At 48.2% G+C, this 25,386-nt stretch overlaps 1 protein-coding gene across 2 annotated transcripts; it reads right to left on the bottom strand.

Annotated features, from left to right (window-relative positions):
• Nucleotides 1-163: 163 nt before the first annotated feature.
• Nucleotides 164-25,085, bottom strand: Smarcb1 (SWI/SNF related BAF chromatin remodeling complex subunit B1). 2 transcript variants are annotated; one of them, XM_075979940.1, is made up of 9 exons: nucleotides 24,790-25,085; nucleotides 21,116-21,227; nucleotides 19,341-19,470; nucleotides 14,727-14,864; nucleotides 12,783-12,910; nucleotides 9,480-9,646; nucleotides 7,956-8,146; nucleotides 806-937; nucleotides 164-486 (listed from the first exon to the last, which is right to left on the bottom strand). In XM_075979940.1, the coding sequence occupies exons 1-9, from the start codon at nucleotides 24,880-24,882 to the stop codon at nucleotides 447-449; spliced, it is 1,131 nt and encodes a 376-aa protein (XP_075836055.1). In that variant the 5' UTR covers nucleotides 24,883-25,085; the 3' UTR covers nucleotides 164-446. The 2 variants fall into 2 exon arrangements, with proteins under 2 accessions (XP_075836055.1, XP_075836054.1); XM_075979939.1 differs by having other exon boundaries at nucleotides 21,089-21,227; nucleotides 24,790-25,078.
• Between the last annotated feature and the right edge of the window lie 301 nt (nucleotides 25,086-25,386).

Raw genomic sequence — 25,386 nt, 5'->3', positions numbered from 1 at the left:
GCTTTGGGGTCCTTACGGCTGGCCATGGACACCCAGTGATCTCCACTCATTACCTGAGAATCTGAGGGCAAGAAGGGAAGGACTGGCCCATCAACCTTGGCCACACCACTCCCACCCACAGAGGTTCTGCTTCACATTTTTATACTATCAACACCAAAGAAACTGAAATTGTTATTTTTTATTTAAAAAGTGTTGCTAGCCCTGTCTGAGGCTCCTATACAAAAACAAAACACAACCCAAAAGAGGCTGCTTCCTGACTAGACTTTGGGGGACAGTGCTGGAGCTTAGCAAATGGAATGTGTGCTGAAGGAAGGCACCTGGGAGGCCCTACCCCATTCCTCAGGATGGTACCAGCTGTCCCTTTGCCTCTCTCCTTACCACAGAGGAAGGAAAGGCAGTCTTTTGAGATGCTCCGTGGAAGTTGAGCATGAACGATGATGACTTCATCACCAGGCTGGGGCAGTGTTGGCGAGACGCCTCATTCGTCTGAAGTAGAAGAACAGGTGGTCAGCTGGGGCTGGTCACAGCTCTGGGTGGCCACCCTCCTAGGTTTGTTATTTTTCTAGAGTAGCTAGGTATGGGGCCCATCTAGCAGGAATGGTCTCCAGCCTTTTCTTGACCTTGCCAGTCGGCTGCACAGGCCCTGATTATCTCTATAGAAACGCTGAGACTTGCTAAGGGATGCTGTTCTCTTCAAGGAAATGCACCCTGGGGCCTGATACCCACAGAAACTTCCTCTTAAAACTAGGTTCCTGGGGAGATAATCCCTGCCTCTGCCAGGGAAGACATGTGCCTGTGGGTGTACCTTGTGTTCCGGTCTTGATCCCGGATCTTCTTCTCCATCTCTGCATCTGTCAATGTCTCCAGTAGGGGGCACCACTGGTCAGCATCTCCAGTATTTCTGATGGCAATCTCGACTGTGGGAAGTGGGTTCTCACTGAGGGAAGGGAAACAGAGAGAGATAACAAGGGCACGTTAACAGAATGGCAGCTTGGAAGTCCCCCAGAAACCACTGCTTTCTACCCTGCCATCCCTTAGCAGATGGCCAGGGCACAGCAGGAAGGTCTACTTCCTTGTCCTAGCTCTCCCCCACAGCAATGCTGATGGGCAGCTGAGGGATGACTTTTGTCACTGAGCCTCAAGCATGATGCCAGGACGTGTCCAACAGAAACAGTACTACCTACAGCCCAGACAGCCTCCCTTCAAAGCTGATTCTCCTTGTAAGAACTGGGGAGCTGCTGGCTATGGAGGTGGTTTCTTTGGACAAAATAGTGTCTCGGGTACAGATGACTGATAAAGACTATAGCCAGACCTGTCTACCCAACACTGACCAGGGCCAGTACCTACCAAGACCCACTGATCCTGGGAAATACTAGGAACACCAAAGGGAAGGGTACGGAGAGTTGTAAAAGGACTTCTCCAGAGGCCCCGACCTCCTCACAGAAGGCCACTGGGCTGGCCTCTCAACTGTTCTTTATACATCTATCACTTGGCTTACTTCATGGGGTTCACACTAAGCCCTGAAGAAGCCAGCCTAATTGCTTCAAGACAGGCATCTGGTTGGCAGAGAACCGAGCCTAGAAATGGTATCTCCAGGCTTAGAGCCCTTTAGAGACCACCTGGACTCCACCCTAAAGTGGGAGGGGTCATCTGTTCAAGCTTCTTGCCAAATGGGCACAATGGTGGGAACAAAATGGGATGAAGGCTGCGAGGGCACAAGTACTGGGGGATGGGGGTGGCTATGCTGCTCTGCACCTTGCTTTCCAAGCTGGTAAGAGGAAGGGAAGCTAAGGAGGTACCCAATGTGTCACAGCAAGGCTCTAAGCAGGTCCCCTCCTCTTCCCCATCACACTGGCCTCCCTACTCTACTCACAGTCCTCATCAGGTGTGCCTACCCGCTGTCCTGCAACACCTTCTAGCTCTGGAAAAGGAGACGACAGAGCCCAAGTCATACAGGGCAGATGAAAATGGGATAAACAGCTGACTGGGATGTTTTGGTCTGTCTAAAATATGGGAGCCTCGTGTACTGTTGGGAGGCTTAACATTAAAGCAGCCAAAATTCATTGCAGAGGCCTCTTCCGAGCCAGACAGGTCCTTACATGGCCTCTCTTGGGCTTCAGGGACAGTGGACTTCACAAAAGCAAATCAGATTTGATAGCAGTGGCAATTCTTCATCACTGCACCAAGTCAGTACAGGCCAAACCTGGCAGCTGAGAACACCCTAGCCCGAGTCAGAAAGGCTGGGATAAGACCTTGGCATAAAGCTTTCAGGGACCTTTAGCCTGGATCAAGGCCAGAGTATGGGTAAAGCTGGCTTCTTGGCAGACATGGGTCTGACTTACTACCAAAGCTCAGCTGACATCTATACTCACAGGCCCCACAGAACCTGGAAGCCCAAACTCCTGCTGGTGATTTAAGAGGCCAGGGACCAGTCAGCCCCCACCCTGTGGTCCCAGGGCCAGCCTCAGCAGCTTCATTTGGAAATCCAGGAACAGCCCAGGCAGACTCATCCTCATTTCCAGATCAGCTCCCTTGGGAGGGCAGATTTGAAAGGTGCCAAACCCAAGCAGAAGGAAGCAAAACATGTTTTTCTCTGAATTTAAAGAAGAGCTGGCAAACAGGCCCAGAGTCCTTTTGTTTACCTCCTTGACTCTGGCACACAATGGATTTGTTCAAAACTAGAACTACTAGAGCTGACCATGGAGGATGGGCACAGAGCCAACACTAGCTGCCTCAGCTCTGTGGGACACGCAAGCAGAGCTGCTGCCTTGAGTCCCAAGGCTGTGAGCGGCATCCTTTTTTCCAAGGGGATTCCTACTCATGAACTCTGAGGCCAGGAAGGAGCCCGGTCATTCTCCAGCCACACTAATCCCATGCAAGGGCTGCCAGAAAGCAATGGTGAGAGGAAAGACTGACGCTAGTGGAGGGTACTTAGTTTATTTCTGATGTAAGGTGGTGGTGGTGGTTTTATAAGACAGGGTCTCTGTGTAGTCCTGGCTGTCCTAGAACTCAATGTATAGACCAAGCTGACCTCAAACTCAAGAGAGCTACCTGCTTCTACCTCTCAAATGCTGGGATTAAAGGTATGCGCCACCATGCCAGACCTAGATATAGGACTTTGTTTTCTGTGATGTACAGGCAAGCTAAGAAGTTGTTACCATCTCCTCACTATAAAGAAGAGAATAGGGACATAAGAAAGAAATGACCTGCCTAAGGCCACTTAACTGGGGGGAAAGGAAACCAATTCTACACTCACCCTTAGGTTTATAAGCCATAGCAGCCATGCCCCTTAGGGTATGATTAGAGACCCACATTGGTTTTTTCCCCACCCCCGAGACAAGGTTTCTCTGTGGCTTTGGAGACTGTCCTCGAACTTGCTCTTGTTGACCAAGCTGGTCTCGAACTCACAGAGATCCACCTGCCTCTGCCTCCAGATTGCTGGGATTAAAGGCGTGCGCCACCATCACCTGGCTAGGCAATGCTGTCTTAAAAGTGACACAAACATACGAATGTGTACTGGCATACATATATATGATTGTGTGTGTGTGTGTGTGTGTGTAGCAACCAACTAAAAGAACCAGATGAACTAGACTGTTATTTTATTTCATCAAAATAACAACTTTTGTGCTGCAAAGGACACTATCAATAAAGTGAGGCAACTCAGAAGATGGGGGAAATATTTACAAATCATACCTACTAAGAAATGTGTGCCCATACTATATAGAAACTTTCAAATCAGTAAGAAGAGCCAGTTAAAATACAAGCTAGCGAGAAGGCTGTGTGACAACCTGAGTTCATGCATGGTGGAAAGAAAGAACTGACTCCTAAGTTGTCCTCTGACCTCACACATGTGCACATACCTTCCCCCCAAAATAAACTGGGGTAAAGTAAATGGCCTGAACAAGACATTTTCAAAGAGGTACACACATCACATACACACAAAGGACCAATCAATGAAAAGATACTCACTAGGAAACACAACTCTAGCCTATAATCATTTAACACTCACCAGGACAGCTACAGTCAGCATGGCAAAACAAGCCCTGGCCAGCATGATGAGCCTGTACCCACACTGCTGGTGGTTCTGTAGGATGCTGTAGTCACCATAAAACAACTCAGCAGCTCCTCAGATGGCAGGTGTGACAGCAGATCATATAATCCAGGCTCGTAGAAGGCTGGGTCAGAAGCACTGTCATGAATTATATACTAGAGGCTACCCTGGGCTACAAAGTAAGATCCTGTCTCAATCAAACAGCAAAACAAAAGTTAACCAGCTACCGTACAATACAAGATACTGCTACTGGGTGGAGAGCCGGGAGAACTGACAAGACTGGTTAAGCACAAACACAAAATGTCCTTAGCATTATTTACTATAGCCAAAAGGTAGAAACACCACACAGCAGAATGGACACGTTGAATGTATATATTTAACCAATGGAATATTATTCAGCTATAAGACTGGAGTTCTGATAACACAGATGACCCCTGAACACATTCTATGAAAGTAGTTATCATAAGGCTACACAGTGCCAGCTGGGCTTTGTGGCCGGACCCTGGCTCCACAGAATGAAACCAACCAAACCAAACACTCATATAAGAAGGCTAGGCATGATGACTCAGAACTATAATTCCTCATTTAGAAGAAAGGTTAAAATCAGAAGAAATTAGAAGAAAGGTAAGATCAGAAGTTCAAGACCTGCCTGAGCTACAGAATGAGTTCACTGCCAGCAACTCAGTGTGAGCCTACCTCAAAATCAAAAAGTAAAAAGACACCAGACCTTTATCTTAGGACTTAGGAGGCAGAAACAGGTAGATCTCTGAGTTCGAGACCACCCTAGTCTACAAGCACGTTCCAGGATAGCCTTAGGTTCAACCTCCAGTAATCCAAAAATTAAACAAATTTTTAAAGTAAATCAAGTGGTTTGGTGTGAACTGTCTCTCAATGGGTTGTTATAAAAATAAAACCCAGGCTGGGCTGGCTGGCGGGGTTCTACTAGGACACCTACCCACATCTAACAAGCGTCCACACCTAACCAGTCCGAGCGGGTTCCAGCAGTTCCCCTACCTAACTGCTGATGCTACACCAGCAAAGAAGCATGTTTCTCTGTCCCTCATTTAGGTTCAGCTGCCAAGCCCTCTGACTGAGCACACAATCTTGGCAGGGCTGTGGGTATAAGCAGCCCCAGGGGGCAGACACAGTGACTTGGAGAGGGTCGTCCAAACATCTGCTCTACTCCTCCTGCCGCAGCCAGATCTCACCCAGTCAGCTTCACCTTGGGCTCTGTGTTCACCCTCAGTCACTGTGATGGGGGAGAGTCTTCTGTTTTGTGTTAATTTCATTGGTTAAATAAAGAGACTGCCTTGGCCCTTTAATAGGACATAAAATTAGGTAGGCGGAGTAAACAGAACAGAATGCTGGGAGAAAGAAGCTGAGTCAAGGAGTCGCCATGATTTTCCCACTCCAGACAGACGCAGGTTAAGATCTTTCCTGGTAAGCCAGCTCGTGGAGCTACACAGATTATTAGAAATGGGTTAGATCGATATGTAAGAGCTAGCCAGTAAGAAACTGGAACTAATTGGCCAGACAGTGTTTAAAAGAATACAGTTTCCATGTAATTATTTCGGGGCATAAGCTAGCCATGTGGGCGGCCGGGTGCCAGGAACATAGCCCGCCGCTCTTAATACAACATCACTGGGTATGTGAGGAGTCAAAGCACATTGGCAGCCACACATATCTTTTTCCTGTGCCAGACAGAATGCCGTTCACTGGCCCCTGGCTTTGGAGCATAGAGACTGGCTCAGGAGAAGTTATTGGTAATTTTGCTGTAGGCATTTCTCCTAAGAGCAGCAAGCTCCCTGGTGCCTAACCTAGCTCTATTCCTCATCAAACCCATTTCCCCATATCTTTGTAGCCCCTCTTAAAAAATTTTTATTTTTTGTCTGCTTTATTGAAATTTTGAGTATGCCTCCATTTATGTATGTGTACCAGGTACACACAGAGACCAGAAGAGGGCGCCAGATCCCCTGAAACAAGTTACAGATGGTTGTGAGTCACCCTGTGGGAGCTGGCAATCACCCTGGTCCTCTTAACCACTGAGCCGTCCCTACAGTCCTTGTCATAGCCCTTCTGTCCTCATTCTGGTTCTGAGATGTTTGATGTTTGTGTTTCTCTAATTCAGTTCTGCACTCCAGGAGCCTGGAGCCCCTTACCAGTTTGTCACTCTCCCTCCCCATGCTTCTTGTTCCTGCCCTGGTTTTATCAGGTCTTCTAATGATTGTGCTCACACATATGCCCTGTGACCAGCAGCTCTCTCCTACTCTGGACACAACCAAAGACCAGGGACCATGGGATGGGTACAGAAGGGGATGGGACATGGACATGCAGAGAATGGCAGACTGCCTGGAAGGAATTTATGTGCTTCCAACATGAAGTGACAGAGGTTTAGAACTTAAGACTTGTTTTAAGGGGTCATGGAACTCAATGCTTGTCCCATTCTGTACATGGCAGAAACCAGGCCAGGGCTCCTACAAGGAGGCCCTGAAAGTACAGTAGGGACAACAATCATTTTCTTGTGGTAAGTGGTTAAGAAATGCCTGGTTCCACATAGGCAAGGGCGAGATGATGCTGTGCTCAGAATGCAGGAAGCATCAGGAGTTCCAGGTGCTCCTGTCCTCTGGATTTTTATACTCTGATTCTCAGCTAGATCTCTTGCAGTTTGGGGAGCATCCCAGCTGCCCAGATGGTATAAGACACGGGACAGGTGTTCAGAGCTCGTCAGGCCCACTTGGCTGGGAAGATAAAGCAGCCCTTTCTAATCCCCGAAAACAATGCTTGGGACATATTCCAGGCATCCAGGCAAGTCCCAGTGGAAGGGACATTCATTTGATCAAATATCTACCAGGGTGGCCCTACATTTTTATCCCCAAGGATTTGAAATCTGAACTCAGAACTAAGGACCACAGCAGAGCCAGGCCCTTCCTGTCCTCACCTGAGAACTCACACAATGATCCCTGAGTCCTTATATAACACTACTCATGACTTCCAGGGGGCTTGCTCGGGGGCACAGGAGAACTGCAGGTGGCCAGGAATTTATCAAGCAGAAGCCACCTGGGGTCTGATAATGTAAATGCTGCTAAGTGTTGGCAACAGAAGAAAATGATGGCAGCAGGAGCCATCATGAGCAAAAAGTTGCATCTCTCAAGCCCTGACCATAGCACTTGGCTGTGACACAGCACTGTGAAGGCCAATACCTGCTGCTGCTGAAGCAGCCAGCGGCCAGCTGCATGCAGGTAAACTAGGTTCCCACTCACTACTGATTGTGGACGGGGCCTCTGTGTCAGTGTCACGCCCAGGACCCGTACAGTGTTACCGGGCATCATAAGACCTCAGATTTACTCCAGGGAACAAAACTGCCCTACACTGGCTCTGAGGCCTGCTGGCCTTGGCTTCATACAGGGTGAGTGGACATGTTGGCGGCACCCATAAGTAGGCTTCCTTGGAGGAATGGGGAGGCATGGGACAGACAGCAAGACTACAAAACAAAGCTGACGGCCAGTGAGCTACTGGAGGAGCAACAGCAACTCAGGTGCCTGCTTAGCACATCAAGGGCTCATGCCCTTCCCTCTCCACTTTTATTAGTTTATGTGTTTGGGCATGCTGCCTGCATACCCCTTATTCCTGCTGCTCAGAGAACTGTGGATCCCTGTGGAGCTGAAGCTACCTCTCTCCAGCCCCTTTTCTCTTGCTCAATGAAGCTTATTCTTGGGAAACTTAGCTTTATCTGGCAAACCTAGCTGAGTCCAAAAGCGATTAACAAACTCTCTGAATTGCCATGTCTTTGCCAAAAGCCCTTTGTTCTTGCTTTTGCTAAGCATTCCAGTTCCCGGTGAAGTCTTCTTCCAATGTAGGCGAGAAAGTAGACAAAAATGTGAGAGCAGAGGGGAGGTTACCTTACCTAAAGGCGTAGGTCTTCTGGTGCCAGCTCAGCTGGCCGCGGATGCTGTATGCAATGGTGGTGACAAACTCTCCGCCCAAACCCAGCTCCGAACACAGCTTCAGGGCAAACTTCTCCGGGGAGTTCTCTTTCTCTGACATGTCCCATTCAAACTGATCCACCAGGGAGATGTTTCCCACATGGATGTTCAGCTGTGGCCAGAACCAATAAGCACAAGTGAGGGCAACCCAGGAATGCATGAGGAGGGGATAAGCCATTCTCAATTGCCAGGTTGCAGTGAATTCTGCCCATAACTCAGGAACTAAGAGCCAAGGCTGGCCTCACACACCCAGGTTGTCACTAGACACTGAGGTTCTGGGCACCTGATCCCACCTTAGCCTGACTTCCCATGTCCCTTGTACCTCATGCTGACCTAGCGTCTTCTTTGTCCTTTACATCTGTGGCAATTGATCTTTATGCAGCTATGCAGGCCACATAGGACTCAGATTACAAGCTATTCTTCAGATATTATCCCTGAGTCTGTCTTAAGTCATTGTCTGTACCTACTGTCACTGATTACAATCATGTTGCCAAGTAGCCCACAGGTACACCTGCCCTATCTGTTCCTAACCCCTTAGAGAGATACTTATTCCCAGACAGCAGCTCCAGAGCTGTCCTCTGACCTCCAGTCATCGCGGCACACATACTAATAACAGTGGGAAAAATTCAGCACAGCAAGACACAAGCATCACAGCACACAAACTAATAATAAAGCTAAAAATGCCGGGTAGTGGTGGCACACACCTTTAATCCCAGCACTCAGAAGGCAAAGACAGGTGGATCTCTGTGAGTTCAAGGCCAGCCTGGTGTACAGAGCTAGTTCCAGGACAGCCAGGGCTACAGAGAGAAACTGTGTCTTGAAAAAACAAAAACAACAACAAAAAAGTAATAATAAAACAAAATAAATAAAGTTAAAAAAATTCAGCACAGTAAGATATTTTGCACCCATTAGGATAACTATTATTTAAAAAGGAAGTAAGGGAGGAATGAAGGAAAGGAAGGAGGGAGGGAGCTAATAACGACTTTTGGTGACTACAGGGAGATACTGCAACTCCGTGCACTGCTGGTGGGAATGTAAACCGGAACAGCTGTTGTACAAGCCTACAAACTATTAAAGGATGGCCGAGTGACCTGGCAATGTCACCTTGTGAGCATAAACACCAAAGAGCTGAAAGCAGGAATACAGACAGGTGTATTTCTGGCCCAGCACAAGAATATCACATTGATGTTATACACGTCACTGTGGGTTCTCCTACCCTGCCACCAGCTGCTTTCACCTTCTAACTCTGGGACCAGCTCAGCGCCTGGCAAACACAGCAGCACTGGCTGCCCTACCCACAATATGACACTTTCCTCGAAAACTCAGCCCTCCCTCTCCTGAGGACACAGTAAGGTTGTCCCTGAAAGATGCCTTCCCCAGAAACCGCATCCCACCAAGGAACCCTGACCGACTTCCAGCGAGGGCAGGGTCTACTTTGCACCTACCTTGATGATGACACGCTGGTCAGATTGGTCCTCCAGGATGCTGTCTGTGGGGTAGGACTCAATCTGCTGCCTAATGGCGGAGGCGATAGCTGGCACAAAAGTCAGCGGGTTCAAATCCAGGTCATCACAGAGGATTTCTGAAAACATCTCAGGGGTCATTAGCTTCTCTGAAATCAGAAAATGCAAACATGCCAACCTATTTTTAGTGCTTCGATTTATGGTGCTCACACCTGTCCTGGCTTCTCCAATCTCTTCCTTCTTTGTCAACCTCCCCTCAGGCTGATGCGGATGACTGGGCAACTGAACCTGGCCTTCCCAGATACTCAGAGAGGCAGAGGAGGAAGCATCCTTCCCCTTCTAGCCATACAGTGCAGACATCTGCCCCTGGGGAATCTTCCCGTGGCTCACAGCCTACGAAAGCAGATGTGCTCTCAGAACCAAACCTGGGCAGTCCGATCCAGGACATGTCCATCAACACAAGGATCCCTCTACTGTTCTTTTGCAGCCACACCCCCTTGCCTGCTCCTCCTCATCTGTGATATCTGCTTCTAAGACTTGAGCACTTGAAGCACTAGAACCAGACCTTATGTAACTTTGGGAGTAACTCTTTTCTAGTAAGAAACATTCTTCAGAGAAGCTAACCATGTGGTGAAAATCTTTAACCCCAGCAGATGGGAGGCAGACACAGATGGATCGCTATGATTTCAAGGCTAGCCTGGTCTACATAGTGAATTCCAAGCCAGCCAGGGCTACATTCTGTCTCAAAAACAACAAAAAAAGTAACCAACCAACCAATCAACAAGAAAATCTTCAGAGATCCACGCAGGTTGTTTATTTTCACATTAGCATTCTTCAGGGGGGTTCACATTTTATTTAAGTATTTATCCACTGAAGGCCATCTAGGCTTCTAGTTTCTGGCTCTGCCGCACATTCACATGCAGGTTTCTGTGTGAACTTCTCTGGGACACGTCCTCCACTGCAGCTCTCACTCGTCCAGCAGTCACATGTTCAGGTTTTGCAGTTTCTCAGCGCAGGCTAGACATTCATATTTCCACGAGTGTAAGGGACTCACTTCTTCCACTTCCTCACTACTGCTGTCACTAGTTTTAATTTGCACACCTTGAATGGCTGATAAAGCAGAACCTTTCCAAAGTTTACTTCCATCTGTGTATCTTCGTGTCTTCTGTCCCCATTCTAGAGTACTTTTTCAGATTTATTCTTATGTGTGTGGTCATTTTGTCTGAATACGTGTCTGTGTACCACTTATATACCTGCTGCCTATAGAGACCAGAAGGCATTGGATTTCCTTGAAATGGAGTTATAGACAATTGTGAGCTTGAACCTGGGCCCTCTGGAAGAGCAGCCAGTGCTCTTAACCTCTGAGCCACCTCTCTAACCCACATCCCTATTTTAATTAAATTGTTTGCTTTTTTTGAATTTTTACAATTTGTTCTTTCACAATTTCATACAAATACTTTAAAGTACCTTGATCATATTCCATTCCCTGCTCTCTTTGTTTTAGAGACAGGGGTTCCTAGCTGGCCTGTAACTTGCTCTGTAAACCCTGAGCTCAGAGATCAGCCTGCTTCTGCCATCTGGGTGCTGGGATTAGAGGCATGCACCTACACATCTGGCTGTCTTTTCACCCTTCTGACAGGGTTTTTTGAAGAGTCAAGTTTTGAAAGGTCCAGGTTTTGGTATTTTCTGCTCTAGACTGTACTGCTGGTGTCAAGGGATTCTCTGTCTAGCCCTAAATATCCAAGACTTTCTCTTACACTTTCCCCAACAAGTTTCATGGTTTTGTGTTTTATATACATTAAGTCTGTGATTCTGGAGTTCAGTATTAGGTGTAAGATTAGGTCAAAGTTTATTAACTTTGTATACTGAAGGGTTCTAGCATCATTTTGTCAAAGGACCATCTTCCCTCCAGCCAACTGCACCTGCATCTCTTCTGTCTCAGAAGGGGTGAGGGGAGAAGCACGAGAGCACATATATGGCCTTGTGACGTTAGAGACAAAGCAGAGGGTAAGCTGTGGGGAGGCACTGGACTGGGGCTGAGCACTGGAACCACACATGGTTGCCATGCCAACCCCGTAGAGCAGTGGCTCTCAACCGTCCTAATGCTGCGGCCTTTAATACAGTTCTTTATGTTGTAGTGACTCCCAACCAAAAAGCTACTTTTGTAGATACTTCATAACTGTAATTTTACTGTTGTTATGAATTGTAATGTCAGTATCTGCTATCCAGAGCTAACCGTCTCGCAGGAGGAAGGCAGAGGAAGGCAGAACCTGAAATTCACATGCTACTGTCACTGCTAGTGCTTATGTTTTGTTTTTGTGTTGTGCTTATTTTTTTTGTGAGAGCCCAGGCTGATCATGATCGTGTGGTCCTCTTGCTTTACTTCCCAAGTCCCAGGATTACAGGTACATGACACAGTACCTGATTTTAGAAATGCATTTTTTTTTTAAATTTTTTGAGACAGAGTTTCTCTGTAGCAATGTCTTAGAACTCACTATGTAGACCAGGCTGGCCTCAAAATCACAGAGATCTGCCTGCCTCTGCCTCCCGGTGCAGAGATTAAGAATATGGGGTCACCACCTCAAACATAAAAGTGTCTCCCCATGGCTTTTTCAAATAGCCTAAGTGTTGTTGATCCCTCCTCCTCCCTCCACCTGTTTTTTCCATGCGGATATTTTTTTCCTATCTACATTTTATGTTGCTGACCAGATCAAGCCAGCCATTAAAGTCCTCACGACCACACATTATTTATTTATTGACAGTTGGAAGCATAAGGTAGCACCTATTTCTTGAAAACAGGAAGCTTAAGGTAGAGCAGCCAGGCAAGGCCTTTTCTGAGGAGTGAGTGTCCACTCTTGTGCCGGTCTCACTGCTGCAAAGGCAGATGGTCACTAAGTGGCCCTCATGCTCCTCTACATAACTTCACTTCTACTCTCTGCCATGAGCTGAAGCAGTGTGAGGCCTCGGCAGAAGAGAACCTTACTTAGCAGCTGAACCTTGAATTTCCCAGCTTTCAGGCACACACACCAGAGTGAATTGTTTATATTTACTTCTAAATTGCCCAGGTTCGGGTACCTGTTATAGCAAAAGAAAGCCAACCAAGGTACATACCCATCTACAAGGAATGGTGAATAGTGGCAGACCCAGAATGAACCCAGAGTTTGCAGCCTTAAGGACCAGGCCACAAAGCTTCAAATGTCAAGTCGAGATTCTGCCTGGCAGGCAGCTGATTGGAAAGTGGGCCATTTTCATATGAGGCCCAGGCAAAGCTGACTATCCACCTACCATTCATGTTCCAGGTAAAGGCATCACGTAGCTTCTGCCCATCGATCTCCATGTCTAACCGGATGGGCACTAGCACCTCAGGCTGAGATGCATTCTCATGGATCACAGCTGGATCATGGTCATCAAAGCTGCAGGGGAAACCACAGCTGGCAGTAAGGGTTCCTGTAGTGGTATCTCTTTTGTATTTTAATAAATAAACCTTGTCTGAGGATCAGAAAAATCAAACAGCCACAATGGCCAGCCTTACAGATCAGGCAGCAATGACACACACTTTTTTTTTTTTTTGCCTCTGCCTTGAGTGCTGGGATTAAAGGCGTGTACCACCAACGCCCAGCTGACACACACCTTTAATCCCAGTAACCACCTGAGTTTGCCACAGAAACCAGGTGGTAGTGGTACACGCCCTTAATTCCAGCATTAGAGAGGAATATAAGACAGGAAGAGACAGCTCTCAGTCTCAGTCTCATTCTGAGATTCTTGGAGGCAGGATTGCCATTTTGGACTGAGGCAGAAGTAAGAGCCAGTGGCTTGGCTGCTTTGCTTTTCTGACTGTCAGGTGAACCCCAATTTCTGTCTCTGAGTTTTTATTAATGGTGCATCAGGCTCCAGGTTTCCTTACACCCAGGTCACCATGGACAGTTTCTAGCTTCCCTTGGCACCGTGGTTACTGGAAGTGGTTGAAGGGAAAGGACATTCCTTAGAGTCATTTGTCACCTAACACAGAGGCAGCACAGAAGACGTTATCAGGGTCTCAAGGCGAGTCTAACAGGACTGCAAATAAATAAAACGACAAGCTCAAACATGTCTATGGTTAAGGTCTGCAACAAGGCGAGGCAGTGTGCTTTATGAATGCATCGGGAAGAGCCAGGAAGCTGCTGCCCTAGAAAGAAGAAAACCTAGACATGCTAGGAAGGCCTAGTAGCTCATGACTGTAATCCTGATACGGGAGCCCCTCTGTGTGCTGTGATTACCATTAACAAATAAAGAAACTGCCTTGGCCTGTTGATAGAGCAGAACTTAGGTAGGTGGGGAAAAGTTAATGGAATGCTGGGAGGAAGAAGGCAGAGTCAGGGAGATGTCATGGAGCCGCCAGAGTCAGACATGTCGAATCTTTGCCGGTAAGCCACTGCCATATGGCGATATACAGATTAATAGAAATGGGTTAAATTAATATAAGAGTTAGCCAATAAGGAGCTAGAGCTAATAGGCCAAGCAGTATTTTAATTCATATAATTCCTGTGTGATTATTTTGGTTCTGGGTGGCTGGGACAAACAAGTGGCCTCCTACATAATCCCAGCACTTGGGAAGCTGAGGCAGAATTGTCAGGAGTCTGAGGTCATTGTGGGACACAGAGCTAGACCCTGTCTCAAAACAACAAAAACTACCCCCTCTCCTTAAGACTCAGCAAACATCTCAGAAGAGGGGTGGTAAAACACTAAGGCCACAGGTCAAAGCTTAACGACCCTCTGACGGGAGCAATGCCCTGTGTACACCTTGATTTTGGCCTATGAACCTCTTTCAGACTCCTGACGTCCAGAACTGGGAGAGAATAAATCTGTACTGCTGTAGGTCACTACCGTGCTTTGTGTCAGCAGCCACAGAGAACTGACAGAGTGGGAGTCACATGGACAACACCTGAAACACCCGAGACTGGCTGTGGGCATTAGATGAACCACACAGCACGGAAAGGCCTAGGGACTGTGTCCCCAAGAACTACACTGAGGTGCTAGGAAAGGGGCAAAACGTGAGAGAACAGAGCAGGGAGCCATGGAGGATGGGAAAGCCAAGGTGATGTCTTGGAAGTGAGAGAACAGCATCCGAGGCAGGGTAGCATTTGTAAGAATACAGGTCACTGACCAGCTCCTCTCTGGAAGGGAGACTATAAGACACGGAGGACGAAGGGGAGCTCTGTGCAGAGCCCAAGCACTGCAGCGCTCACTCACCACAAGGGGAAGGTTCTCTTCTTGTCCCGACCCATGCGGTTCCTGTTGATGGTGGTGGAACATGGCACAGCGTCCAGATGGTGGGAGCTGTTGGGCAGGGTGGGTACCCACTGGCTGTTCCTCTTGGCCTTCTGTTCCCTGGAGAGACAGAGAAAGAGATTAACCCCTTCCAACCAGGAGTCAGGTTCTGTTCCCTCGAACTCTACTCATGCTCAGTGGGCACTACTGTGCCCCTGGCAGGCTCCAAGCTCCTGTGGAGGACGGACATCTGGGCATGTTTTACACTGTGAGACTCCTCTTGGCACCTAGTGGCACCTATGTGAGAAGAAGGGTGAAAAGTATTAGATACAGGGCAGGGCATAGTAGTGAAGCTTTAATCCCAGCACTCACGAGGGAGAGGCAGGTGGATCTCTGTGAGTTCCAGGACAGCCAGAGTTAGATAGTAAGACCCAGTCTCAAAACTAGACAAATAAGCTGAACAGTGGTGGTGCAGTCCTTTAATCCCAACCCCAGCACTTGGGAGGCAGAGGCAGACGAATCTCTCTGAGTTTGAGGCCAGCTTGGTCTACAGAATGAGTTCCAGGCTCCAAAACTATAGAGAAACCTTATCTTGAAAAAACAAAAAGAAGAAAAAAAAATAAGGCAGACAAACCAACAAAGAGAGGTTATCAGATAGCCAGTCACACGCTGGCCCTAACCATGGCCACGATGCACTGCACCACATGCTAGACATGGCTTGCACAGAAACACATCCATCATTAGGGACAGGAGAGTAAGACAGACTTTCCACAATGCCCTGGAAAGGGGAGTCAGATGCTGAATCAGGGTTCAACAGCAAAGGAGACTTGATATGACTAGGTCAAACTGACTACTCTAATTCCCTCCCTGCCCCAGCCTCAAAAGATGGCAATGCTGTCGAGACAAAGCCTGGGGCAGCAGGAGTAAGATAATGTGTCCTAGTGAAGGGCTCCAATTAGAGCTTTTCTTGAGTTCTTTGCCCAGCTGCTGGCTAAGAGACCCTAAATGCCCAAAAGGGATTAATGTGATAGATTTCTTAGGCGATGTCTTGATATGTTGTTGCCTTGGCTGGCCCTGACTTCCTTGGTTCAAAATAAGCCTTTTAAGGAGCTGGACTACAAATCCGGCTAGTTTAGATTTTAGACATGCTAGCCATTCTAAAATGCACTGAGACAAGGCTTCTAGTCTCTAAACTCACAGAACCATAGCAGTAAGGAAAATGGATTGATAAATATATTCTAGGAAATAGCACTGGAGATAGTCAACTAACCCATACAACATGAAAAACTCTTTTTCCAAACTCCAAGTTACTCTTACTATTGGGAAAATTCCCAAAGCTATTTCACACTGAGGATCTGATCCGCTGGGAGTTAGACAATGGAGGACCCTGGGGTTCCACAGTGCTCATTTGTCTCCCCTAGGAAGACCAAGGCTAGTAGACAGGGGACTCATGGGGTGCTGCCCACATGTTAGTTAGCTTTAGCTGTCTATTTGACACAAACTAGAAGCACAAGGGGGGAGTTTCAATGAGGAACCTATCCAGGCTGGCCTGTGGGCATTTTGTAGGCAATGGTCTTGATAGTTGACATGGGAAGACCCAGTCCATTGTGGGCAGCACCACTCCCTGGGCTTGGTATCCTGAACTGTATGAAGAATGAAGAAGTTAGCTGAGCTGGGTGTAGTGGTACACACCTTTAATCCTAGCCCTCGGGAGGCAGAGGGAGATAAAGCCAGGGCTACAGAATGAAACCCTGCCTCAATAAATAAATAAATATTTTAAAAATTAATAATAAAAAAGAAGAAAAAAGGGAAAAAACCAAGTTAGTGACGCAAGTAGCCAGGCTGGGTACATGTTTCTCTTTGCCCTTGACTAAGGCAGTGAAGTGACTGACTGTCTGAGGTTCTCCCTGACTGTACCTCAATGGTGAACTATACCTGAATTGTAAGCCAAATAAACTCTCTGTCCTTCTTCTGATGTGCCTTCTGTCGGTATTTTACCACAGCAGCAACAATGAAGCTAGAAACCTCATCCTCACAGCCCAACACTGCTGCACGCACAGCTCCTGCAGGAACTGTCCACTAGAGTTCAAAGTGAGGCCAACAGCACTTTCTAAGAAAGGTCAGGACTTTGTCTTTGGGGGCACAGTATGTAACTGTAACCTTTATTCAGAAGAAGAAAAACACCAGGGCCACTTAACACCTTTAATACAAAGGTCAAGGGCTGGGGAAGGGAATGAAGCACAGTGCCGGGTTTGGCCAGTTTGGCCAGACCTTACGAAGTCTGCAGCACTGCAAGCCTGCCTCCGACCTTAACGTCTGCTTTCACCTTTGAGACCTGGACCACAGCCCAGCACTGGGCACCAGTTTGCTCAGGGCTCAAGGGCTGGGATAGCAAGACCAGTTTCCATCTCAGCCTCTGTGGACAAATGGTTCATGAGAGTGTGAAATTTTAAGTAGCGAATTCCTAAGCCCCACTCAGATAAGTGAGCCCTCTGGAGAGGGCTGGCTGTCTCTGCACCTTCCAGACAATTCCAGTGCAGCTAGGCTTGTTCTCTGGAAACTGCAGGTCTTCACTATTTACATCTTCTGTGCTAACGCCACCCCTTTACCCTCAAATCCTGTCCTATCTCTTCCTGCTCTCACTAAAAGAACTTCCCAAGAATCCTAAGAAGGGACAGACTACCCAGTGACAGGGCAGGTAGGTTGCCAGGCCCAATGTCAGCCTGACTGAGCAATGCAGCTGCTTACTTCAAACTCTGGACACCCCATCCCTGTTGTTTTGGCTTCCAAAGAGTCTACTCCCTCAGCTGGTCCTCATATGACACAATCAAGAAATTGTTTACCACTGGATAAAGGGTTCCCAGCTGACATGTGCAAACATAAAAGTGTCATCCAGATGTACATAATTTCCCTCTGTGACTTCCTGGGAAGGCCTACTTATCCTTATGTTCTTACCACATCCCCTGGGAACACAAGAATCTGCTGAGCACACGTCTACAGCGCCCACCAGCCTGGATGCATGCCACCCTCTCTGGGGGCTCAGGGGGACCAGAAAAGCAATCTAACAAGAAAGATCAAGAAAAATCTGGATGGAAATGATTTTCCACAGCCACATCACTCTAAACAATACCTTCCTCCCTTACTACTCTCTGGGTTTTGGCCATTAACCTCCGTTTCTTTCCTCTCTCCATTTTCTGATAAGGTCTCACAATGGAGCCCAGGCAAGCCTTTAAATGGCGATCCTCCTGGCTTCACTCAAAGCTCTGGGATTATGGGTGTGGCCACACTGATGAGCCGTTTTTTTTTTTTTTTTTTTTTTTTTTTTTTAGGCTTTGAATTTTTAAAATGACACGAGTGACTGGGGATGCAGCTCAGGGGTAGAAGATGTTTTAGCAAAGAGGCCCCAGGCTCCATTCTCCACTCCACCTCCAAGAAAACAAGATTACAGAAGGCAAACATTCTTCCTGTGTTTGTATATAAGCCTCTTGTATTTCTAGTTATCTGTACACTACGGTCTGGGGTGTAGCTCAGGGGCAGATACAGCTCAAGGAGTCCTGGGTTCAACCTCTGGCACCACTGTACCCCTCAACAAATCTATGGAGTTTTCAGTTCACTTTTAAGTCTAGATGAGTAGACACTACATACAACACAGTAAATTTTTAATTATTTGTCATTTTGCTGCCACAATTCCTTTCATAGAAGTTCTGCTATATGCTGGGCACTTGTGCTAGAGTCCACTGATCTGAACACATGTGAACATGGAGGGAACAGAATTTACAGAGCTGTCCCCCAACCTCCACATGCACGTCATGCCACACGTGTAACTTCTCGAGCCCTACAACAATCCATCTTTAAAAAGTTACTCTTAAGAAAGAACTGTTAGCCGGGCAGTGGTGGCGTATGCCTTTAATCCCAGCACTCGGGAGGCAGAGGCAGGCGGATCTCTGTGAGTTCGAGACCAGACTATCTACAGACGAAGTTCCAGGACAGGCTCCAAAAACCACAGAGAAACCCTGTCTCGAAAAACCAAAAAAAAAAAAAAAAAAAAAAAGAAAAATAACTGTTAGCTGGGCGGTGGTGGTGCACGCCTCTAATCCCAGCACTCGGGAGGCAGAGGCAGGCGGATCTCTGTGAGTTTGAGGCCAGCCTGGTCTACAAGAGCTAGTTCCAGGACAGGAAAGGACAGGAACCAAAAAGCTACGGAGAAACCTTGTCTCAAAAATCCAAAAAAAAAAAAAAAAAAAAAAAAGAAAGAACTGTTAGAGCCGGGCGGTGGTAGTGCACGCCTTTAATTCCAGTACTCGGGAGGCTGAGGCAGGCAGATCTCTGTGAGTTTGAGGCCAGCCTGGTCTACAGAGTGAGTTCCAGAACACAGGCTCCAAAGCTATACAGAGAAACCCTGTCTTGAAAAACCAAAAAGAAAAGAGAAAGAAAGAAAGAAAGAAAGAAAGAAAGAAAGAAAGAAAGAAAGAAAGAAAGAAAGAAAACTGTTAGTATTGAGGCATCTGTACTAGCCTGCTCTTGGGGTCCTGACAGGCTATGCCCTCAGCTGTAGCCACTAAGAGCACCTCCTGTCAGGGAGGTCAGGAAGCGTACCTGAGGTAGGTGGGGGGCTCCGTGCTGATGGACACAGCCTTGTACTTCTCATCGTTGCCATCCAGAATCTCTTCCACCTCTGAGGCTTTCAGCAGCGTCACGCTGGTGGCGAGGGTGGTGTATCCATGATCTGTGAGCAAAGAGACCCCACTGTGGTCATCCCGCAGCAGTGGGGACAAGCAGCCAACCAACTTGAAACAGCACATGAGGTCCTCACATGCAGGAGGTGGGGAAAGCAAGGTGTCAAAACTCACTACTGCTGAGTGCTAGCCTCTTCCAAAAGGGCAATCTGGACTGAGGCTTTACCTAGACATCTCAGTGGAGAAAGCCTCCGGTGGGATGGATTTGGACGAATTTGCCTCTAAGAGCACTAGCTCAGGGGCAGAGATATTTGGGGTAGCTGCGGCTTAGTGGCTGCCAGGAAGGCTTCAGAATAACACCCCAGTGGGAAGAGGTCTGACACCACCATGATCCAACACAAAGCAAGGTAGGAGACAGAATGAGAGATGAATCCTTTTCTTTTAAAACAAGAGCCCAGAGAGTTGGAAAGAACTGTTTCACACCAAGCAAAAGTTACCATCCCTGAGTAAGGCCAGATGTGCTGTCTGGAAAACAAGACAGAACTTCACACCGCGTGACCCCAGTTCTTCTAGGAACCTTTGTCAAAAGCTGTTACTTATCTGCAGGACTTCCTTAGTTTTGCTGAAGACTCATTTGGTTATAGGAAAGGAAGGCACACGGCAGAAAGACCACTAAGACTTCATGGGAACTCAAGGAAGGGCAGGCAAAGCTAGACAGCCACCATGCTAGAGACTGTACTCCACTTGTGGCAGAGGGGACCCAAAGGAAACTCTTTTAGGTAACAGTGGATATCTTTTAGTAGTGGATAAAAGGCAGCTCTGGCTCCTGCATTAAAAGAATCCCCAATATACCACAACAGACAAAACTACATTAGCACCTACAGACAAGACAGACTACAAAAAGCTAGTGAGCACGCATGCATGCACGTGCATACCCACCCGGGCCCAGGGCAGCTCTCTACAGGGTGCCTCTGCTAAGCGGGAAGCAGTTTTGCCACCTGCCAAATAGCACGTTGCACCCATACCCAAAGGGTCCTGCTGGAGGCCCCATAATGTACGAAGAGCATCTTCACTCTGTACAGAGTTGCCACAGCCCAGAGCTCACACTAGTTTCACTAGCACAGGTGGCTCACCTAGCAAGCCCCAGGCACAGGGCAGGCCACATGGAATGGGTACATGCACATGAGCTTAGCATACTGGTTGCCAAGATGACGGATTACAGGATAAATGTGCTCTGGGAGGGAAGCGGTGAAAGCCCCAGAGGAAAGTGAGGGCTGGGGCCACCATCTGCTACTAGGGCTGCAGGAAGGATGACTACGGCAACACACTCTCAGCAATGGTAGCGAATCACAGCATTCCTAAAACGTTTTGAGACCAACATGTCTTCACAGCACCTGCTACTGCCCTGGCCCCAGCCCCGGCCCCTCACACACCCACTGGTCCTGCCAGGAACACACAACAGTGGAGCATCAAAGACTCCCTGAGCCACTCTCACCTGGATCACGAGTGCACTGGCAGGGTGGCCTGCCCCTACCGGGAGCATCGGTAGGACGCTCCTTAGCGAACTAAGGTCAGGCTGCGATGAAGACACTGGAGTGAAAACGTTTTATCTTCATGACATAAGCGAGTGGTTTTGAAACAGGTTTACAAACCCTCGTGAAGACGCACCCTTAGTGTTAGGTTTTGTTTTTTTACCATGTGACGATGCAACTATTTTCTTCCTCTCTTCCACAGTGGCTAGTCGCCTCCACAGTGAGGGGTATCTCTTGTACAGAGAACCTCGGAACATACGGAGGTAGTTTCCCACCTATGGGTAAAGCAAGAAGGCTCATTATGAGGGTCAGAGCACCCATGGCCATGCCGAAGGGCCCGGGCATGGAGGGTTTGCTGGATCAAGCAAGAGCTACAAGGCCTGCAGACGCCAGCCCGTCAGCAGTCATAAACACGTTCTGCTGACATCAAGGGTTCAAGAGCAGTGCACATCTGGCTGGAATCTGTGTATCCTAACATCAGAACCGAGTTCCACGAGGCCTGACCAGATGTCTAATTGGGAGAATCCCAGACCTCAGTAAGAAGCTTGTGATTTTGATCTGGACTAAAGATTTTTTTGGCACTTTTCTGAAATCTAAGACTCCAGTGACCTCCTTTCATCTTAAGATGCAGACTTTGATATTTTTACAAGGCAATAAACACCAAAATGTCTTTAATTTTAGACAGATGCAATATAATTTGTCCTGCTGCCTGTGTTGCTTTGTTTAGTAACAAAACTCAAACCAGAGACACCAAAGAATTTTCTAGAGTCGAACAAGCACTATATTAGTAATCCTGGACTATCATATAAATCACTTCTTCCCCCAAGCAAGAGTTTCAGTTTGTTTGTAGCAATACTGTAAGGACAGCCTTCACGAAAAGCGAGTCCTGTGATTGTTATAAGGACCCATGGTCTGACTTTTCATAAATGATGCCTGCAAAGTCACACTACGGGGACAACCAGGGGATATAGTGCAAGGTGCTGGCTGGCTCTTTCTGCAAATTTGGGCTTCTTTACTCCCCTGCCAAAAGTTTCACAACTCTTAATGTTTTTTTTCGGATAAGATTCTCAGTATGTAGCCTTGGCTACCTACACAGCTCTGGAACTAGCTGTGTAGACCAGGCTGGCCTTGAACTCAATGACAGGTCTGCCTCTGCTTCCTAAATGCTGGGATTAAAGGTGTGCACCACCATGCCAGGCCTTCCAGTCTGAATTCTGTTCTAGAGAGGATCACTTCTACTATTTTTTTTTTTCATGTTCTCTACCTATTATAGTGTATGTTTATTAGGAGAAGTCATTACTTTTCTTCCAGGAGAGATTGAGACTAGCCAGAACTGCTGAACCCCAGCACCAAACAGTCTATACACACACCAAAGACTCCTTGTTGCTATCTGGTTTGCGGCTCATTACCATCCAAAGGTAAAAGTACGGTTTTCATTAATTTTTTAAAAGAAGTCGGTAATGTTTTCCCCTGGCTACTGTGAGGGTCCTGCAGGGGATCTGTACCACAAAGCCTTCCTAAGGTCCCTTCAGAGCTTAGGCCACGAAGGATAGACAGCTTGGTTTTTCCTGCGTCAGTCTTTGCCCTCTCTGGAATACAAAGCAAAGACTCTGGGTGTGGGCATTCATTTCTTTAAAGTTCTGTGACTTGTGTGGCACATGGGAGAGTGGTGGTGACAGTCACACACTGCAGATGCCCTCCCACCACTCCACAGACGTCAGAGACACTGCTGGTGCTGCCGAGCCTGGCCCATCTGTCTGAACGCTGCAGTCATTTTCTAAAAGGAAGGGCCAAGGGCCATCATCTAGACAATACTGCCACAGGGCCCACAGAAAGCAGTCTATGATCCGAAGCAAGTCCCCAAACCAAAACCAGGCCCCAAAGAGCCAAAACCCTATGTGTTTTGGTCTCAGGGTAATTACTCTCATTCAACTGGAAAGGCCAAGAGTAAACAGGCTGAAAAAAGGTTGTGGTTAGCTCTCTAAAACCGAAACATGCTATGATGATGACCTCAAATAGCCATGTATTTATACATGAGAAAAATGGAACCAGCCAGGAAGAGAGCTCAGTGGAAGATCGTGTGTTTAGCACAAGGCTCTAGGTTTAATTCCAAGCACGAGAAAAAAGAAGTTGAGGAAGGGAGAGAGGGAAAAAGAGCAGGTTGTCACTTAGCCTCCCAAGGGGTTTTCCCATCTGACCAGCTGTCTTCTCATTGCTCCACCAGACGAGAATTTTCTTTTCAAACCTAGCACCTCCCACTTAGAGGTAAGGCTAGGTTACCCTTTCACACGTTAGGTCAGGTAAACCTGTCTTTCAGCAAGCTGTTCTGTTTCAAATGCTGAAACTTAACCGCCTTATATACCCTGCAACTGAGCAAATGCTTACTGGCTAGCAGGGACCATTCCAGCTCTGGGAGACAGACACTGACCGCATGTCCCCAGCACAGCCCTGTGGAACTGCAGCACTGAAATGATAGTGTCCCCACGTTTTCTTTAGGGAGAACGGAAACTCTTCAGTCCTGATGCTCCTGACGACACTGGTCCCATTACCTGGTACAGCTATGTCAAGAGCCATGAGGGGTCCTGAAAGCCTTGGTCTGCTGTGGGGTTTTATTCATCGTGCAGCACTAAGCTGTCAAAAACAAAACAAAAACCTAGCGAGCAACCAAAATCCAACCAATGCAACTAATGAACTGGCCTATACGACACTGAAAATGGCCGTCAGAAGGGAACTGCGGGCATCTGAAATGGCTTTGTCCAGCTCTCCAGGGTGGAGAGCACTTACCTCCTCACTCGCCTTATCCGTCCACTACTGACGTCAGCACATCAGATATGCCCATATCTTTTGGGACAGGGTCTCGCTATGTAGGTCAGGCTGAACTCTTGCACCCTCTGCTCCTACCCCCTGTGTGCCTGTGTGCTCCGATTAAAGGTGCACCCCACTGCCTGGCCATCCAGATCTTTTTTACTTTTTTTTTTTTTTGAAGAAGAACTTAAGTTGGGTGTCGTACACTTGCTATTATTGATCCTAGAACTTGGAAGTCAGAGGCCAGGCGGATTTTTCAGAGTTCAAGGCTAGCCAGGGTTACACAGTGAGACACTGTCTCCAAAAGGGGAGGGGAAGGGACACATTAACTAGTTGGTGATTGCCCTTAGATGGAAGAAGGCTAGTTGGAGACCTCCATTAAAAAAAAAAAATCGCTGGTCCGAAGGGTCAGAGGCTCTCTCTTCTAGTTATAGATTAGCGACCCTTCAGATATATCCCCTATAAAATCTCAAAATCAATTTAACAGACAACCAAAGCGTGGTGCTTCTGGCCTTAGGACCTCATCCGCCCAAAAGCAAACGTCCTTCTCTATATCCACTTTCTACAGATAATAAAGACCATAACGCTCCCGCGGCCCACCTCAAAGGCAAGAAAACGAAGAGGTGGAAAGGCTTTCCTAAGCCCCATGCTTACAACTAGACATTTTAAGACCAAGGCACGGGGTGCACCAGAGCCGTCAAAGGGTTCAAGAGCAGTACTGCACCTCCACCTTCAAGTGCCCAGGGGCTTCCCGAGCATCCTTTTCGCATCTGCCTGGAGTGTAAACGGCTGGGCGCCACAAGCTAGGGCAGATGTTTAGGGTATGAACGATGTCAAGTGCTTTGTAAAGTAAACCCAAAAGCGTCCAGCAGGCTCAGGGCCCGGCCACGCCTACCAGGCCACGCCCCAGCCGCGAGCACGCGCCCGCCTCCGCGATGAATGGAGGCGCGCAAACGGGGAGCACAGGCCCGCTCCGGGCTCGAGCCGGCAAGCCGCTGCCCTGCGGGAGGCTGAGAACGCGCCGCGGGCTACCTCGGAGCCGATCATGTAGAACTCGCCGTCGTCCTCCAGCTGGAACTTGACGGGCTTCTGCCCGAAGGTCTTGCTCAACGCCATCATCATCATGGCGGCGGGGGAAACCGGCAGCCGGGATCGAGTTGGAAAGAATCCGGTGGGCTGGGGCGGGGCCGAGGTGCGCTGGACCGAAGGGGACGGAGGCCCGGAGGTGAAGAACGGGCCGGGCGGGCGCTCGAGCGACTACTGGGTTCCTTAGCCGCCTCAGCAACGACGAGCAGGCCACCTTCCGTGCGCATGCGCACGGGGTTGACGCTGACGTGCGCGCCGCCGCCCGCGCAGCACAAGGCCGAGCGCGTTCCCGCGGGCCCTTAAAGGCACCCGAGCTTTTTTTCGTACCTCCCGCGTCTGGTATGGAGGAAAACTTCTCAGCGATATAAATAGCCACGGAGGCCCTGACTCAGGCGGTGGCTTTCCTAGTCTCACGGCCGGGGCTGGCACTCCGCCCGAGGGTGAAGAAAAGAAATGAGACGATACGCAGAGAGAAGGACCGTTCCCTCTCAAAGCCTGAGGGAGTCTGGGTGGGCCTGGCGACCCCAGGCTGGCAGTCAGGTT

Source organism: Microtus pennsylvanicus, chromosome 7, assembly GCF_037038515.1.
Source record: "Microtus pennsylvanicus isolate mMicPen1 chromosome 7, mMicPen1.hap1, whole genome shotgun sequence".
NCBI classification, from domain to species: Eukaryota; Metazoa; Chordata; class Mammalia; order Rodentia; family Cricetidae; genus Microtus; species Microtus pennsylvanicus.
Note: the sequence above shows the minus strand (reverse complement) of the source record. Positions and strands in the feature narration are given on the sequence as shown.

Excerpts from the sequence above, each read along its gene's own strand:
- Smarcb1 (XM_075979939.1), bottom strand. The coding sequence starts at position 24,882 with ATGATGATGATGGCGTTGAGCAAGACCTTCGGGCAGAAGCCCGTCAAG. Across the intron at positions 21,228-24,789 it reads TCTACATGATCGGCTCCGAG|GTGGGAAACTACCTCCGTAT; the intron begins GTAGCCCGCGGC and ends CTTTACCCATAG. Across the intron at positions 487-805 it reads GATCAAGACCGGAACACAAG|ACGAATGAGGCGTCTCGCCA; the intron begins GTACACCCACAG and ends CTTCTACTTCAG.